The 13900-nt window shown below is 50.2% G+C and overlaps 5 protein-coding genes across 5 annotated transcripts; 2 read left to right on the top strand and 3 right to left on the bottom strand.

Moving 5' to 3' along the window:
* Window positions 1-108: 108 nt before the first annotated feature.
* AFUA_3G12470 (putative TBC domain protein) lies at window positions 109-4165 on the bottom strand. Its single transcript, XM_749281.2, has one exon. It carries the CDS (start codon window positions 3474-3476, stop codon window positions 930-932), a length of 2547 nt encoding a protein of 848 aa, XP_754374.1. The 5' UTR covers window positions 3477-4165; the 3' UTR covers window positions 109-929.
* Window positions 4166-4221: 56 nt separating this feature from the next.
* On the bottom strand, window positions 4222-6870 carry hymA (Mo25 family protein). Its single transcript, XM_077804446.1, has 5 exons — window positions 6452-6870; window positions 6314-6374; window positions 5743-6218; window positions 5424-5693; window positions 4222-5349 (listed from the first exon to the last, which is right to left on the bottom strand). The coding sequence occupies exons 1-5, from the start codon at window positions 6551-6553 to the stop codon at window positions 5110-5112; spliced, it is 1149 nt and encodes a 382-aa protein (XP_077660597.1). The 5' UTR covers window positions 6554-6870; the 3' UTR covers window positions 4222-5109.
* A 221-nt stretch (window positions 6871-7091) lies between these two features.
* AFUA_3G12490 (protein arginine methyltransferase RmtB) lies at window positions 7092-8965 on the top strand (the record flags this gene model as incomplete). The annotated part of the gene is made up of 3 exons (XM_749279.1): window positions 7092-7329; window positions 7423-8158; window positions 8215-8965. 3 exons carry the CDS (start codon window positions 7092-7094, stop codon window positions 8963-8965), a joined length of 1725 nt encoding a protein of 574 aa, XP_754372.1.
* Window positions 8966-9194: 229 nt separating this feature from the next.
* Window positions 9195-10518, bottom strand: AFUA_3G12500 (uncharacterized protein; the record flags this gene model as incomplete). The annotated part of the gene is made up of 2 exons (XM_077804447.1): window positions 10338-10518; window positions 9195-10278 (listed from the first exon to the last, which is right to left on the bottom strand). The coding sequence occupies exons 1-2, from the start codon at window positions 10343-10345 to the stop codon at window positions 9195-9197; spliced, it is 1092 nt and encodes a 363-aa protein (XP_077660598.1). The 5' UTR covers window positions 10346-10518.
* Window positions 10519-10565: 47 nt separating this feature from the next.
* AFUA_3G12510 (AAA family ATPase SEC18) lies at window positions 10566-13881 on the top strand. The gene is made up of 4 exons (XM_077804448.1): window positions 10566-11041; window positions 11108-11254; window positions 11312-11624; window positions 11676-13881. Exons 1-4 carry the CDS (start codon window positions 10896-10898, stop codon window positions 13545-13547), a joined length of 2478 nt encoding a protein of 825 aa, XP_077660599.1. The 5' UTR covers window positions 10566-10895; the 3' UTR covers window positions 13548-13881.
* Window positions 13882-13900: the final 19 nt, after the last annotated feature.

Consider the following 13900-nt stretch of genomic DNA (forward strand, 5'->3'; position numbering starts at 1 on the left):
GGAATTGTGGATGGTACAAGAAGAATGACATAAATTCCGGTACCACTAGATCAAGCAGCTGACCCAGTTAAGAACTGCTCAGCCACTTGGTGAGCTGAAAAGATACGCATACGGCCAGGGTGATGGACAAGAATATTTGTTGATTAAGTCTATACGAAACAGGCACATATAGTGACCTAACGATATGACAAGATGGGCCTTGCTTGGGGTATCAGGGTTAGAATCAAAGCAGACTAGGATGTGCCCTTGCTTCAAGGGACGACGGTGAAACGTATATAGGCCCACGAGTTGATAGGTATCAGGACGGAATTGAAGGGACAAGACAGAGCACGACAGGAAAGAAAAGGGAAAAGATGAAATACGTGCCAGAGAGAGTTGGGGACAGCATGAACGGAGCCAGAAAGAAAAATTCGAGACAAAGGAACAGGGTTGCGAAGTAGAGAGAGGAAGACCCTAGGGGAATGAGAGCATTTGAAGCGAGTGAGGGAGATGGCATGATATTTAAATCGAGGGGACACTCGTAACCGCCGTCGACTTATTATATCCGTTGCTGGAAAGGGGTATTAGAAGTAGTGGTAATGTAGTACGAGCGTCTCGGGGAAATAGTCTGAAGGGCTTGTTGATCGTTATCCCTTCGGGGGACTGTCCAGAATGACAAAAGCCATTCACCAGTGGTTAAACAAATGACTTCTAGACGTTTGAGACGAGGGAGATCCCAAATTAAATGCAATGGCCGTTAGAATATTATATATGAGAGAGACTATTCGTCAAAACCCCCTGTGTGGGGTTCTGATCATCAGTGGAATAGTGTGGGAGGGTTATAGGGCAGGTGGTGCCGTGCGGATGTATAGCGATGATTATGTATGCGATGCGGGCAATCGAGTATGGACAGGACATGTGGTGGTCTGATTGAGGCTAGATGAACGAGGTCACGCTTTCATCCCCCCCTTCTTGCGACGATGAACTTTCCATTCCGCCTTGGCGACTCGCATGAAAAGTTCCACGTCTTGGATAGGGACCCAGCTAGTGAGGACCTTCATGGCATTCTCGAAGTCCGACTCAAGAATGATCTCTCGCATGCCATCGATGAGAGCGGCGGACGTGGCATGGAGGACGTCCAGGCCCCTGCCAAACGCGCTTGAGACTGGTGGCTCGGACTGGTTGGTTCCTTTGCCGGGTGGTTCCTCCGCATCGCCGAGGAGCATGAAGACGTCCCATACACGAAGCTGCGCGGGGAAGGGGATGGAGTAATTGAACAGCGTGAGATACCAGCGGGTACCGTACGCGGTGGGCGGGATTGCCAGTTCGTTTAGTTTCGCGGCGACTTCGCCTGCGTCCAGCCATTCTCGTTCAAAGTCACTGAGGGCTTCCATCAGACCAGAGAACCCAGATTGGTACAGCCGCTCCAGTCCTCGTAGCTGCCAAAGTCGGACAAGCATGATGAACGCATGCTCTTCATCGTAGTAGGCGAGGAGGGTCGCCGCAAGCGCCGCCATACCCTGTACATAGCCAGTATCGGGGAAATACAAGGACATTGCGTGCAGCACACGGAACAACAGCCTTTGCCCACCACGATAACGGCGGCGGAACATAATGTGACTGGTAATCGTTCTCGGGACGTCAATATCGATCTGTACATCGTCAGGGGACGAGATGAGCTGGAATTCATTGTAAGCCTCGACAAGCTCCTGTTCCGTTGGGCTGTCGCTGCGCCGCTTGGCGCTTGCCTCTAAGAATGCGTACCAGGCCGTAGCGCGCCATCGGTCGGGTATACCCTTCCATGTCCGCTCGATCAGCTTAGGACTCTGCGTGTCGAATTCAAAAGTCATCCCGCCGCCGAGTGCGGTTCTCCGGGTAGGCTTGGCCATCTTTGTCCACTTGTCCTCACGTTGCCACTCTTTCTTGCGCATCGCGCGAGCTACGGCGGAGTCCCGTCCCGTTCCAGAAGCCGCCGCATCGCTTGGAAGTGTCAGCATGTCACGCGCCTCGTCCTTAAACCGCCGATCGCGATTATGCGGAAGATGATTAGCCGCCTGGCGGAATCGAGATGTTGACCGTCGGAGAGTGGCACTGTATGTGCTTTGCGATGACGAGGGACGCATAGATGGCGCAGATATTTTGCGTGTTGGTGATCGGCCCGAAAAAGATCGGTTGCCCCCAAGAGCTGATGGAGGTCGGATGGAATGTTTCCGTCGCGGTGTTTCTGACGCCAGAAGCAGGCTGGTAGAAACGCGCTGGATCGGACTATGCTCCGTACCGTCGGCCGAATTGAAAGTAGTACTTCGAATGAAGCCGTACCGATCGACATCGCCTGCCTTGATATTTTGCCAGTATTCAATACCACCGGCCAGTTCGTGGGGCTCCCTCTTTGGGCCAGAACCGTTGCTGCTTTCAGGCCCAACTGACTCCCCACCACTCGCGCTGCGTCCAGATACGGCAGAAGCCTCCGTCGGTGTGGGTGCAACTTCCTCCCACAGCACACCATTCTCCATTGCAAGGGACTTGGCCACCTCCGAATCGGTCACGTTCTCGTCGCCTTTCTCGTACATCAACCTAACTCGACGCGAAAGCATGTCCTCGTCGGCCGAGATCGCTCTGCTTGGAACGCTGCTGTGCCTCGCGCGCAAATACGACAATGGTTTCGTCCGGCGTCGTTGCGCCCCATAGAGTTCTGGCTCCGCACTGTTCTCCTCCGCTACGGTCACTGGTGCACTTGTTTCACCCGTCTCGGTCTGCTCTGACTGTTCTATTGATGATTCTGCCGCTGGCTGCGACTGGTCTTGCTGCGGCAATTCATGCTTCGAGATCTCACGCTGGAGGCGCTGCATATCCTCCTCTTTGATAAGACTGCCACGTTTCGAAAATCGCATGGACTGCGGTCCGAGGCCGTCAAGTGAACCGTTCGGGATATCGAGCGAGATCTTGTTGAACGGTCTCTCGATTTGAGGTGGAGGCGGCGGTGACTCCGGCCTCCTGTCAAACTCTCCAGACCGTTTCCCTCTCAAAGCGCTCCATTTGCGCTCAGACCACCGAGAGCCCGGTCGAGAGCCCGGCCGCGATCCAGGCCGAGACCCGGGGCGCGACCCAACATCATTGACAATGATACTGGGAATACTGCGCACCGACCGCCGACTGAAAGTAGAATGACTGTCCTCCGGCGGCGTCAGCCTCTTATCCTTTGCGATTGACGCCGAGGAGGGCGCGAAGCCCGATTCTGTACTGCTGTTCCGATGCGACGCAAATGCAACCGACTCGAACTTGCTCCCATGGTTGTCTGACGATGATGCGCTCGTTGACGCCGACCGCTTCTCTGAACATGACACGTAATCGTGCGCAGTAGGAACCGAGGCGGATCGGATGGTCCCAGAGTCTTCGAGGGCGACGGTGTCCTCATAGCGTAGGGCAGAGATGGACGAGTCCGGTTCTGTCGTGACGACAGTAGGCACCGAAGAAGAGCGTTGGTCCCCCATGTTCATTATCGCTGATCGATTTATCCTGGCATGACTTGCAGCATCTGGGGTGACTAAATCGTAGCGACCGTAATTTTATGGATTCCTTTCTGTTCGTTTTGAATCGGAGAGTACAGACAAATTTGGTTTCAAAAGGGAGGGCAGGCAGACAGGCGGGGACGAGGACGACGGCGAGGGGGAGCTTTTGGGAGGCGAACACAATCAACTCGAATTCGCTGGCTTCTGCAGGATGTCGGGCACAAAGAATACCTGATCGGGGTGCTCAGGCTGATAAAAGGAGTGAAAATGAATGACAATGGCCCAAGGGATTGAACATGATCGGCCTCCCCGTCAAGGAGAATGATTATGGAATAATAAGAGATAAAAAAGAGACTGACGAGGCTAGTTGAGCATTTACTGTTGGGTAGTAAGTAGTACCGCGGCTCCCTGGATGCTTGGCAAGGAGGAATTAAGCTTCACTTTCTACTTTGAGTGGAATCTAGGGAGAAGTCAAGTACAATACGGAGGAGTAGTGCTAAATGTCCTATGCGACTCGAAATGAATGCTTACTATTCTGGTTTCGCATCATGATTGTTCTTTCTAGCTCAATGATAGCGTCGACTCTTTTTATGTGGAACGAATTCGGTCTGGCATCCTGAGGCAGCAAGGCTACCTCTAGGACTCGGTGTCTTCTACGGAGCACAGCCTTTAATTTTACTATTACTACTACTCTAAAAGAAATAAAATAAAATAAAATAACATTCGCTTAGCTATGTATCAAGGTGAACTCGGAAAATTAGACTAACAACTGAAAATTCAACGCAGGGATCATCATAGGGGGGGTTACAATAAAAGCGATAATTGCACAGTTGGAACTCCATACTGTGTGCAGATGTCCCACTTTGGGCTCCAGACTGCAAAAGCAGCCGCGCACTCTGGTGGGTCAATCGCGGAAAATTCGTTGACGAGGTAGATAGTAACAGCTATTATATTTGGAAGAGGCAGAATTGATTGGTTTGGACCTGGAAAAGCAAACTCTTATCACGAAATAGTTACTATGGTCTGATCTAACTCTTGAGTGGTGGTTCTTGAAGCCGTGCGATCTGAATCCACAGGATAGATTATTATGATGTGCTGACGGTGGAGCTCACTACCCATGGACAGCAACAAGTCTAGAACATAATCATTATATTACCTTGAACACGGCACTGCCACGAGGAACAGGTTACTCTGACTACAGGAAAGGTTGATATCCCTTGGATAACAGCTAGGCCAAATCCTTGGTTCTACAACCAAGTTCTCTCAAATAAACTACTCCCTTACGACAGACTATCGCTGGCCATCACTCCCGCATCGTTTGTGGGATATTGTGGAAGGGGTGAAGTGAAACCCTTGACAATCCTTCCTTAACGCAAGGACTGACACAGATCTGTCTCGTCTGTCTCTTTTTCTCTCTTCCGGTTCTTTGTATTGTGGCGTTTCTGTCTACGGTAGGAATCCATGTCAACGTCATTTGATCCGAGTCCTAGATACAGAAACACGCTCTATAACTCCGTGGCAGCCATACACCAGTAGGCCATCAATGCAAAAAGGGGCGCTGGTCCAATACAAACAGTCCTGCTGTAGTGACAAAGGTGAAAGGACATTTCAAGGCCATGCCTTAGGCCGCCGCGGCGGTGTTGACTCGCGATCTGGATGACTCCTGCGCTGATCGTGTTGGTTCAATGGGCTCCTGAGGTAGCAGCTCGATTTGACGGACTAAGAAACTCTTCTCGTCCGTGAATTGGTCGTCATCTGTGCGGTCCATCAAGAATCTAGGCAAGAATTTTAACAGACGGTCCCGATTATTGATGAGAATCCGTTGCACCGCGACCGATTTGTTAGGATTTGCGACGAATACCTATGCCACATTCCTCATCAGCAAATCGCCGACTGGACGCCCATTGTTCACGCCGAAGAAATAGAAAATAATACCTTGAAAACGTGGAACCCCTCGTACTGAATCATTTTGCGATCATCTTTGAGCAATTGCATGCAGAGTTTCAGATTCTCCCCGCTTTCAACGTATGCCATCATCACGTTGTAATTGGCTCGGTCCAACAAGATCTCACCAAGAAGCTTTATACTCTGGCGCTTGGTAACATAGGAGCTCGACTGGATGAGTGTATTGAAGCGCGAAAAGAAGAGATCAAAGTTGGTGGTGAGGTATGAGGTCACAAGACTCTTGTGACGAGTGAGAATGTCCTATGTCACGGTTACTCCTGCTACCTCAACCATACCAGTCGTGACTTACCCTAAATGTTGTAAAAGAGTCGGCGCTCACTTCGAAGCTGCTCTTGTCGATCCAATGGAAAAATCTCCAAAAGATGCCATTGCCTTTCTGGGGAATATCCGGGTTGACTTGTGTCAATCTGATCGCGGGCTGACCTTCGATAGACTGGTCGTATAGGATGATGGCCGCACACACGTCAAATTTGAGTGCTTCTCTCAGAATGGCGCCACAGGGCATTGTGCTCTCGGGCGATTCGTATCCCCGGCAGAGCTCGACAATGATCTCGGGACGGTTGTGTACAATATAAGAAATGACTGGGGGGTCGCCACTGTTGGTTTGGGCGGGTCGAAAACGAAGGATCTGAGAGAATATGGTTTGCGCATCTTTTCTGGCTTGAAAGGGAAGATGACGGAGGTTGCGTGCAAGTTCGTATAGCAGATCTTCGTGGACGGTGGCTTGAACGAGAGCATGTACTTGCTCCGGAGTCGTCTCAGTTTCTAAAGCAGACTGCAGTCAGCATAATGATTTTACCCTTCTCATAGAATGCACTGTTACGGCGAGAAAATTGGTGCGCGATCATTATTAAACTAACCTTGAGTGCCTTGAACGATCACTTTCATCTGCGCAAGTTGCTTCGCCAGGTCATCTTCGACCTATTTGAAGCTGTCAGCAAGCTGCATATTCGTACAATTTGTGGCATAAACAAGTAGAGTGAACCTGTGAGGCTGACCTTGGCAGCTGCCGGAGCTTCTCCTAGTCTTAACAGTAGCTCCTTGATTGTTCGGACGACATCAGAAGGAGGTCGTTGCCGATTCCTCCAGAGGAAAGCCATTTCGGTTGATATAAGTGGTTTAATATGTATTGGACAGGAAAGTTTGATGCAGAAGAAACAGGAAAGGATCAGAGGCAATGAGCTATTCAGTACATGTAAATGATGCAGAACAAGCAATTGATCCCTAGCAGAATGAGGATTGAACACTTCCCTGTCTCGACTGAAGGAAGCGGAGAGCCTGTACAAGGAGAAAAGAAATAGACAGGGAGAAGGAGATGGTGCTGGTGATGACGATGATGGTGATGATAATGAGGTTCGTCTCAGCTCCCACTTGTTATCTGCCCTATCAGCTGTTGTGAGGCGGAGAGCCGATAAACAAAGTACCCAGCCAGCATCGGGCGGGGCAACCAGCGGGTTCTGTTGTGATAACCCAATTTTTTCCTTTTTTTACCGATTTTGGTCCTCTCAATCTTGAACCCCTCCATCCATAAATTTACATGGTCCATCGGTTGCCACAATTCCGCCCAAATAGTCAAGAATTCTAAAAGTTTTAATTTCGGAAAATTGAATTGCCCTTGTCCAGACTCGACTTGAGTCAATGTCTGCAACAATCTCCTCAGATCGTCGCGTAAGGGACCAAGATGCCCTCTCGACCACCTCCTCAGACGATTCGGATATCAGCAACGAAGAGGGATGGGAAGATGTTGAGCCTGACGACGAGACACAGCCGGTAATTGGCCTATTTTCCGATAAGGTCTACCCTGATGTACAGTCAATGCTCCAGGAGTCTAAAGACAAGCATGGCTTTGACTTGCGGAAGATTCGAAAGGACCTTGGTGTGTGACATCCGTTGTTGGGCGCTCTATTTCCGTCATTGTTCTGAAACTCCCAATATGGGTATGATCATGACTATTTGCGAGAAATCCCAGCTAACTTATTCCGTTTCACATCAGACTTGGATTTTCTTGGTACTATCAGATTAGTCAATTATGTCCGGTCTCAAGTCAAAGCTGGGAACACAACCCCGGATGTGTCTTCGAAAGATAGATTTGAGGACGATGCTTACCTGAAGCCGGTTCTTGAAGATGACGCCCTTTTATATAGCTTGGACGATATCGAAGACGAACATTCCGCGACAGCCGGTACCACTGAGGCAGAGCGCCGCGTGATCGAGCTTCAGGAGGACCTTGAACGCCTTCAGAGCCAGTTCACTGAGTACAGAATGGCTGTACAAAAGTCAATGGAAGAGCAGTTGTCCATGGATGATGAAAAATTGAGATCATCGCCCAGCGGCCCGTCCGGCAAGAAGATGAGCAAGGTTGAGGAGGCAGACGCAGATTACTTCGTCTCCTACTCGTACAATGGTCAGTTCTCCACAGGGTCCCGAGCTGGATATGCCTTTTGCGCTAACTGTCATATGCTTGAAGCCATTCACGAGTCTATGCTGAAGGACACTGTCCGTACTGACTCTTATCGTGATTTCATTTACGACAACAAGCATCTCTTCAAGGACAAGGTCGTCTTGGATGTCGGATGTGGAACGGGCATTCTTTCCATGTTCTGCGCGAAAGCAGGTGCCAAGAAGGTCATCTCAGTCGACAATTCCAATATAATTGACAGAGCCAAGGAAATCATCTACGAAAACGGTTTTGGCGACGTGATCACGTACGTATTTCGCTCCGCGTACGATATTCATCTACCAGAATCTAACATTAGCTCAGATGCATCCGTGGCAAGATTGAAGAAGTCACTCTGCCTGTTTCCCATGTCGACATTATCGTCTCCGAATGGATGGGCTATTGCCTTCTATTCGAGGCCATGTTTGACTCGGTCATTTACGCCAGAGACAGGTATCTCGCTCCAGGAGGACTAATGGTACCCTCAGACGCCACCCTATGTATTGCGCCGTTTGCCGATTCCGAGTTCATCTCGTCACACATCTCATTCTGGGACGATGTGTACGGTTTCAAGATGGGCAGCATGCGCAAGAACATCTACGACGACGCGCTTGTTCGTAGCGTGCAGCCTGCGGCAATTCCTGGTGATTCTGATGTCTTCCTAGAACTGCCGTTGCATACCATCACCGTGGAGGAGCTCTCATTCCTGAAGGGGTTCCAAGTTACTCTGAAGGAAGATATCGATGCCCTTGACGGTTTCGTTATCTGGTTTGATATTTTCTTCATGCCCTCTAGGGATTCTACTGTCCCGAAGAACGCCGTTCCTTCAGAAATGAAGAAGAAAGGTTTCGTCGCCTTTACTACAGGCCCTCACGGACCGGAGACGCACTGGCAACAGGGCGTTCTCCTGATTGATCGCGAGAGAAAGAAGGGAGTCGCCCTAAAGAAAGGTCAGGCCATCGCTGGCAAGGTCGGTTATCAGAAGAGAGAAGAAGGGTCACGCTCGCTGGACATCACTGTCGAGTGGGATACTCAAGCGGGCGAGCAGGGGGCCCAAAAATGGGTGCTCCAATGAGTTATGACGCTTGGTCAAAAGTTTTGTCTATTACTGTAATTCAAGATTCATTCCTGATTGGTACCAACATACCTCTCAAAATATAGAGACGCTCAATTTCGAACAAATGCACATTTCATGAAGCAACCAACCATGCTTAGCTCTGTCATCCGTAGCTATGGTAGGGATCGACGTCGTAATCCGTGTAAATATCATTCACATCAAAATCAAGGTCCCATAACGACAGGTGTTACACATGGCGTCTGGGCGACTGCACCTCGCAAACGCCCCCTCGATCATGGTGATCACGATGACGGTGCGAATGGGAGTGGGAATGGGAGTGACGGTGTCGCTTCCGGGATTGTTCGCAAAAATGATCGCGAGAACGGCTGCGACTTCTTTCACGGCGATGCGAGCGATGTCGGTGTGAGCTCCTGTGTTTCCTATCCTGATGTTTGTCAGGTGCGTCAAGGCTGAAGTTCTCAAGACTGTCCCCAGAGTCCGACGCTTTTGATCTTGACCTTGATCTCCTTCTGCGATGACGCGACCGATGTCTTTCTGCCTCTTTCAGTGAATCTAATTCTCTCTTTCTCTCCTGATTCCACTTTTTACGTTCAAGTTCGACCGACTTCAACTGGCGAACTCCCCTCTTTATCGCCATAAGTGGATCGTTGGCATCTAGCCGGGCTTTCTCCCTCTCCTGTCTCATCGGATCCTCATTACCCCAAACATCCTTTTCAGGCATAGCATCAGGCGCCAAAGCATCACGACTGGAGGAAGAGTACCAAGGCATTTGGCCAGCAGACTGGCGATACCCCGCCGCATTCGAGAAGCGCATCGTGTATTGGTCCTCATAACTCCGGTTCCTGTCAGCTGCTTCCTTCTCCGCCTCTTTGTTCTTTTCCACTGGCTGCTGCGCTGCCTCAGAAGGAAATAAATTGATATGCCCTTTACTGTCTAAAAGCGGCGCATCGCTGGTCTTCTTGGACACAGCGAGCTCCTCCTTTTTCGCCATCATCAACTGAGCATCTTCCCTCGCGAGTCTAATATCCCGATCAGTATCATTCTCACCTGCCAGTCGCCTCCTCTTTCTATATCTACCAGCATCCTCTCCATGCGTCCTGTCGCGTCGGGTATCTGATAGAGCAGACGGCGGGGGCGGTGGGGTAGAGTGCTGTTCGCCGCGGAGGATCTGGATTCTGCGCTCAGCATCAATTTCTTGCATGCGACGTTCCTCTTCCTCCTCCCGGGCCTTGGCCTCTGCCTCATCACGCCGTACACGGGCGATGTTCTCGGGATTGTAGACGTTCCATGACTTCTTGCCGAGTAGGTGACTGCTCAAGGCATTAGTATGCGCGATAGAATCGCATAAGAACAAATTCAATAAACTTACAGAGGCATGATGAATCGAGTACTCTGAGAGCACCTGGTCACGTATCATCAACCCAGGTGAACTGCCGGACAGTCGAAGAGTTACTAGAGATCTCACAGACGAAGGGTGGATCATTATAAGCTTAGCCACACGGATCTCGAAACGGAGGTTCACGGGCCGATGTGGCTAATTATGGGAGCTCCAGCAAGTGAGAACTCTGCCACAGGCATCGTCCTACTCCGAACTCCACACTAGCCTCCAACTTCCAAGGTAGATGTCCCCGCCACGTTATACCCACGTCTGCTATGGAGTTTACTCCGTAAAGTTGATCAACTCTCATACTTCTTTCTCTCCCTGATTAGTCTTTCCAATACTGCACATAGCATCACCCATCTCTAGGACATTTCTCTCGCATAAACAGACTATCTTGACGATCGCCTTAAGCTTCAATAAGATAGATACTCCGGCTCCTATACCACTACACTTGCCTCTAACCGTCCACCGCGCCTCTCAACAACAGGGTCGCAGCCATCGCCTGATTGAATCGTTCTCGGATGTTCCACCTCTGGTAGAACAAACATGTTCAATCGCAACAACTATCCATCTGTACCGAATCCTTTCTCTGGTCGCCCCTCCTCCCGAGGCAATGCGAGTCCTAGTCAAGGTCCCCCACCTCCACGAAGAGATGGGTATGATACTGGTTATTCGCCGATGGGTGGCGTAGGGTATGAACAATTGTCGCATCAGTTTGATCACGATATCCAGATGACTGATGTGTATAATCAATCAAGGGGGTATGGAACTCCGTCACCCAGGCCAAATTACTCGCAGACACCTTCAAGACACCCAGTAGGGGGCAGGGCGCCCGGTGCGTCAGCCCAAGTATGGACGCTACGACCTGCGAAGAGCCCTGACAACACGTATACGTTTGGGAACCTGTAAGTTTTGTGCCTGTGAAGTTCAGATTCTAAAATTACATAGCTAATAACAAGCAGTGTTGCCGTCTCAACACAGGACTTCCCGCCTTCACGCGACGGACTTGATCTTTTACTCCTTGTGAACGATCTCTATGTCTTTTCTGCTCGTCCTCTGGATGGTTTCCCTCCTGGACATATCAGCATGTCGGATCCCCAACGGACATGGGCAGGCGTTGCTTTCACAGATTCAGTCAAGGCTCAGATATACGATCCGTTCAGCCAGGGCGGACAAGCCTATCTCGGATCGACAGATATTGAAGTCGGCTTTGCTGGGAAAAAGAGGATCGAGACTCCGTACGACCAGGACGAGTTAGCGAACGCCGTCGTCAAGGTAAATACTCGTTTGGATCGGTGACTTTTGCATAGTAATAACTTTCTTTAGAACTTTGAAAACCAGATCTTCTCTCCGGGTCAGAAGATCTTGATGGATCATAAGAGCATACCACTGCTCCTGACTGTCAAGACCGTTCAGCGCGTCGATCTCACATCGGAGAAAGCTGGGGCTACTGCTGGAAGCACTGAGACGGACCCTACCGCGAGGGGAATCTTGACGAGGCACACCCAGATTACTTTTTTCAAGGATGCCCGCACCGGCATCAACTTGAAGCCATCGAATCGTCGCCCCGCAGCTAACTCCATTATCACACCCGACTTCAAGTTCGAAGATATGGGAATCGGAGGCCTTGATGCGGAGTTCAGTACAATCTTCCGTCGTGCGTTTGCATCGCGTATCTTCCCTCCCGGGTTGGTCGAAAAGCTCGGTATCCAGCACGTGAAGGGTATTTTGCTTTACGGCCCTCCGGGAACTGGTAAGACATTGATCGCACGGCAGATTGGAAAGATGTTGAACGCGAGGGAGCCCAAGGTCATCAACGGTCCAGAAGTGCTTAACAAGTTTGTCGGTCAGTCGGAAGAGAACATCCGAAAGCTGTTTGCCGACGCAGAAAAAGAATATAAGGAAAAGGGAGAGGAGAGTGGACTACATATCATTATTTTTGACGAGTTGGATGCTGTGTGCAAGCAACGTGGCAGCGGCGCAGGTGGTGGCACAGGCGTTGGGGACAGTGTGGTCAACCAGCTGCTGTCGAAACTGGATGGTGTTGATCAACTGAACAATATCCTCCTGATTGGTATGACCAACAGGAAGGACATGATTGACGAAGCTTTGTTGCGGCCGGGTCGTCTCGAATTGCACATGGAGATCTCTCTTCCGGACGAGGCGGGACGGGCTCAGATTCTGAAGATTCACACCCAGAAGATGAGGGAAAACAATATATTGGATCCAGACGTTGACCTGGCTGAGCTCGCGCTTCTTACTAAGAACTTCTCTGGCGCCGAAATTGCTGGCCTCGTCAAGTCCGCGTCTTCGTTTGCTTTTACCCGGCATGTCAAGGTCGGTACCATGGCCGGCATCAGTGAGGATGTCGTAAACATGAAGGTTAACAGAGCCGATTTTTACCATGCGCTGGAAGAAGTCCAACCTGCTTTTGGTGTGTCAGAGGAACAGCTCTCGAGCCGTATCCAATACGGCATCATCCATTATTCCCCCACAATCAACGAAATCCTGAAGGAAGGTCAGCTTTTCGTAAAGCAAGTCAGCAATGCTGAATCCTCGCCCCTATTTTCTGTTCTGTTGCATGGTCCCACCGCCAGTGGCAAGACTGCTCTGGCCGCTCGAATTGCGATTGATTCCGGTTTCCCCTTCATCAAGCTGATTAGCCCTGAAGATATGGTAGGCTTTAGTGAAATGGCCAGGGTTCAGTACATCAGCAAGATTTTCGATGATGCTTACAAGAGTCGCACGAGTGTCGTCGTCGTTGACAATATTGAGAGAATTATCGACTGGGTCCCTATCGGTCCCCGTTTCAGCAACACTATCCTTCAGACCTTGATGGTCTTCCTGAGAAAACAGCCTACCAAAGGCCGACGGCTGCTGATCCTTGCCACCACGACGGAGCGCGCTGTGCTCAAACAGCTGGACATCTATAACTCGTTCAACTCGGATATTATGGTACCTAACGTGATGACCTACGATGAGTTGCGTCATCTCATGGAGCAGTCCGAAGCATTTGACGCCTCGGAAATCGACCAGGCTTTAGCAGGAGTCGGTGGCATCACCGAAGATAGAACCATCGGCGTTGGCGTTAAGAAGGTGCTTTTGGGAATTGAAACAGCGAAGCAGGATCCCGACAAGGTGGGCCGATTTGTCCGCGTCATCAACAGAGCAATTGAGGAAGAGCGAACATTCCAATAGACCTTTGCTTTCTGATGCGTTATCGGTTCTATATCGGGCATAATTACTTCTAGAAATAGTAAAGATTGTCATGGCCCTGAGGGTGACATGTACGAAATGATATATCGTTCATCGTCCACTGGCAGAGCTGAACCCCTGAAAGAGAGCCTTAATTGATGGAATCTCCTGATTATTCGAGGCTGCCCTCTCGGCTCTTCATAACCGATCTACAGTTTTCTTCTATCGATACTCCGTAGTACGTGGACCATCAGAAGCTCAATATAGTAGCATGCTCTCCAGAACAGAATATACATCCACATCAAATGCTTCGGAAACAACAACAGTCCGAACCTGAGTTGCGAGCACAGTAGATG

Source organism: Aspergillus fumigatus, chromosome 3 (genome assembly GCF_000002655.1).
Source record: "Aspergillus fumigatus Af293 chromosome 3, whole genome shotgun sequence".
Lineage (NCBI taxonomy): Eukaryota > Fungi > Ascomycota > Eurotiomycetes > Eurotiales > Aspergillaceae > Aspergillus > Aspergillus fumigatus.

Coding starts and splice junctions, on each gene's coding strand:
- AFUA_3G12470 (XM_749281.2), bottom strand. CDS start 3,476: ATGAACATGGGGGACCAACGCTCTTCTTCGGTGCCTACTGTCGTCACG.
- hymA (XM_077804446.1), bottom strand. CDS start 6,553: ATGGCTTTCCTCTGGAGGAATCGGCAACGACCTCCTTCTGATGTCGTC. Junction 6,375..6,451: donor AAGCTCCGGCAGCTGCCAAG/GTCAGCCTCACA, acceptor AGCTTCAAATAG/GTCGAAGATGACCTGGCGAA. Junction 6,219..6,313: donor GATCGTTCAAGGCACTCAAG/GTTAGTTTAATA, acceptor AGTCTGCTTTAG/AAACTGAGACGACTCCGGAG.
- AFUA_3G12510 (XM_077804448.1), top strand. CDS start 10,896: ATGTTCAATCGCAACAACTATCCATCTGTACCGAATCCTTTCTCTGGT. Junction 11,042..11,107: donor TCGCCGATGGGTGGCGTAGG/GTATGAACAATT, acceptor TAATCAATCAAG/GGGGTATGGAACTCCGTCAC. Junction 11,625..11,675: donor TAGCGAACGCCGTCGTCAAG/GTAAATACTCGT, acceptor AACTTTCTTTAG/AACTTTGAAAACCAGATCTT.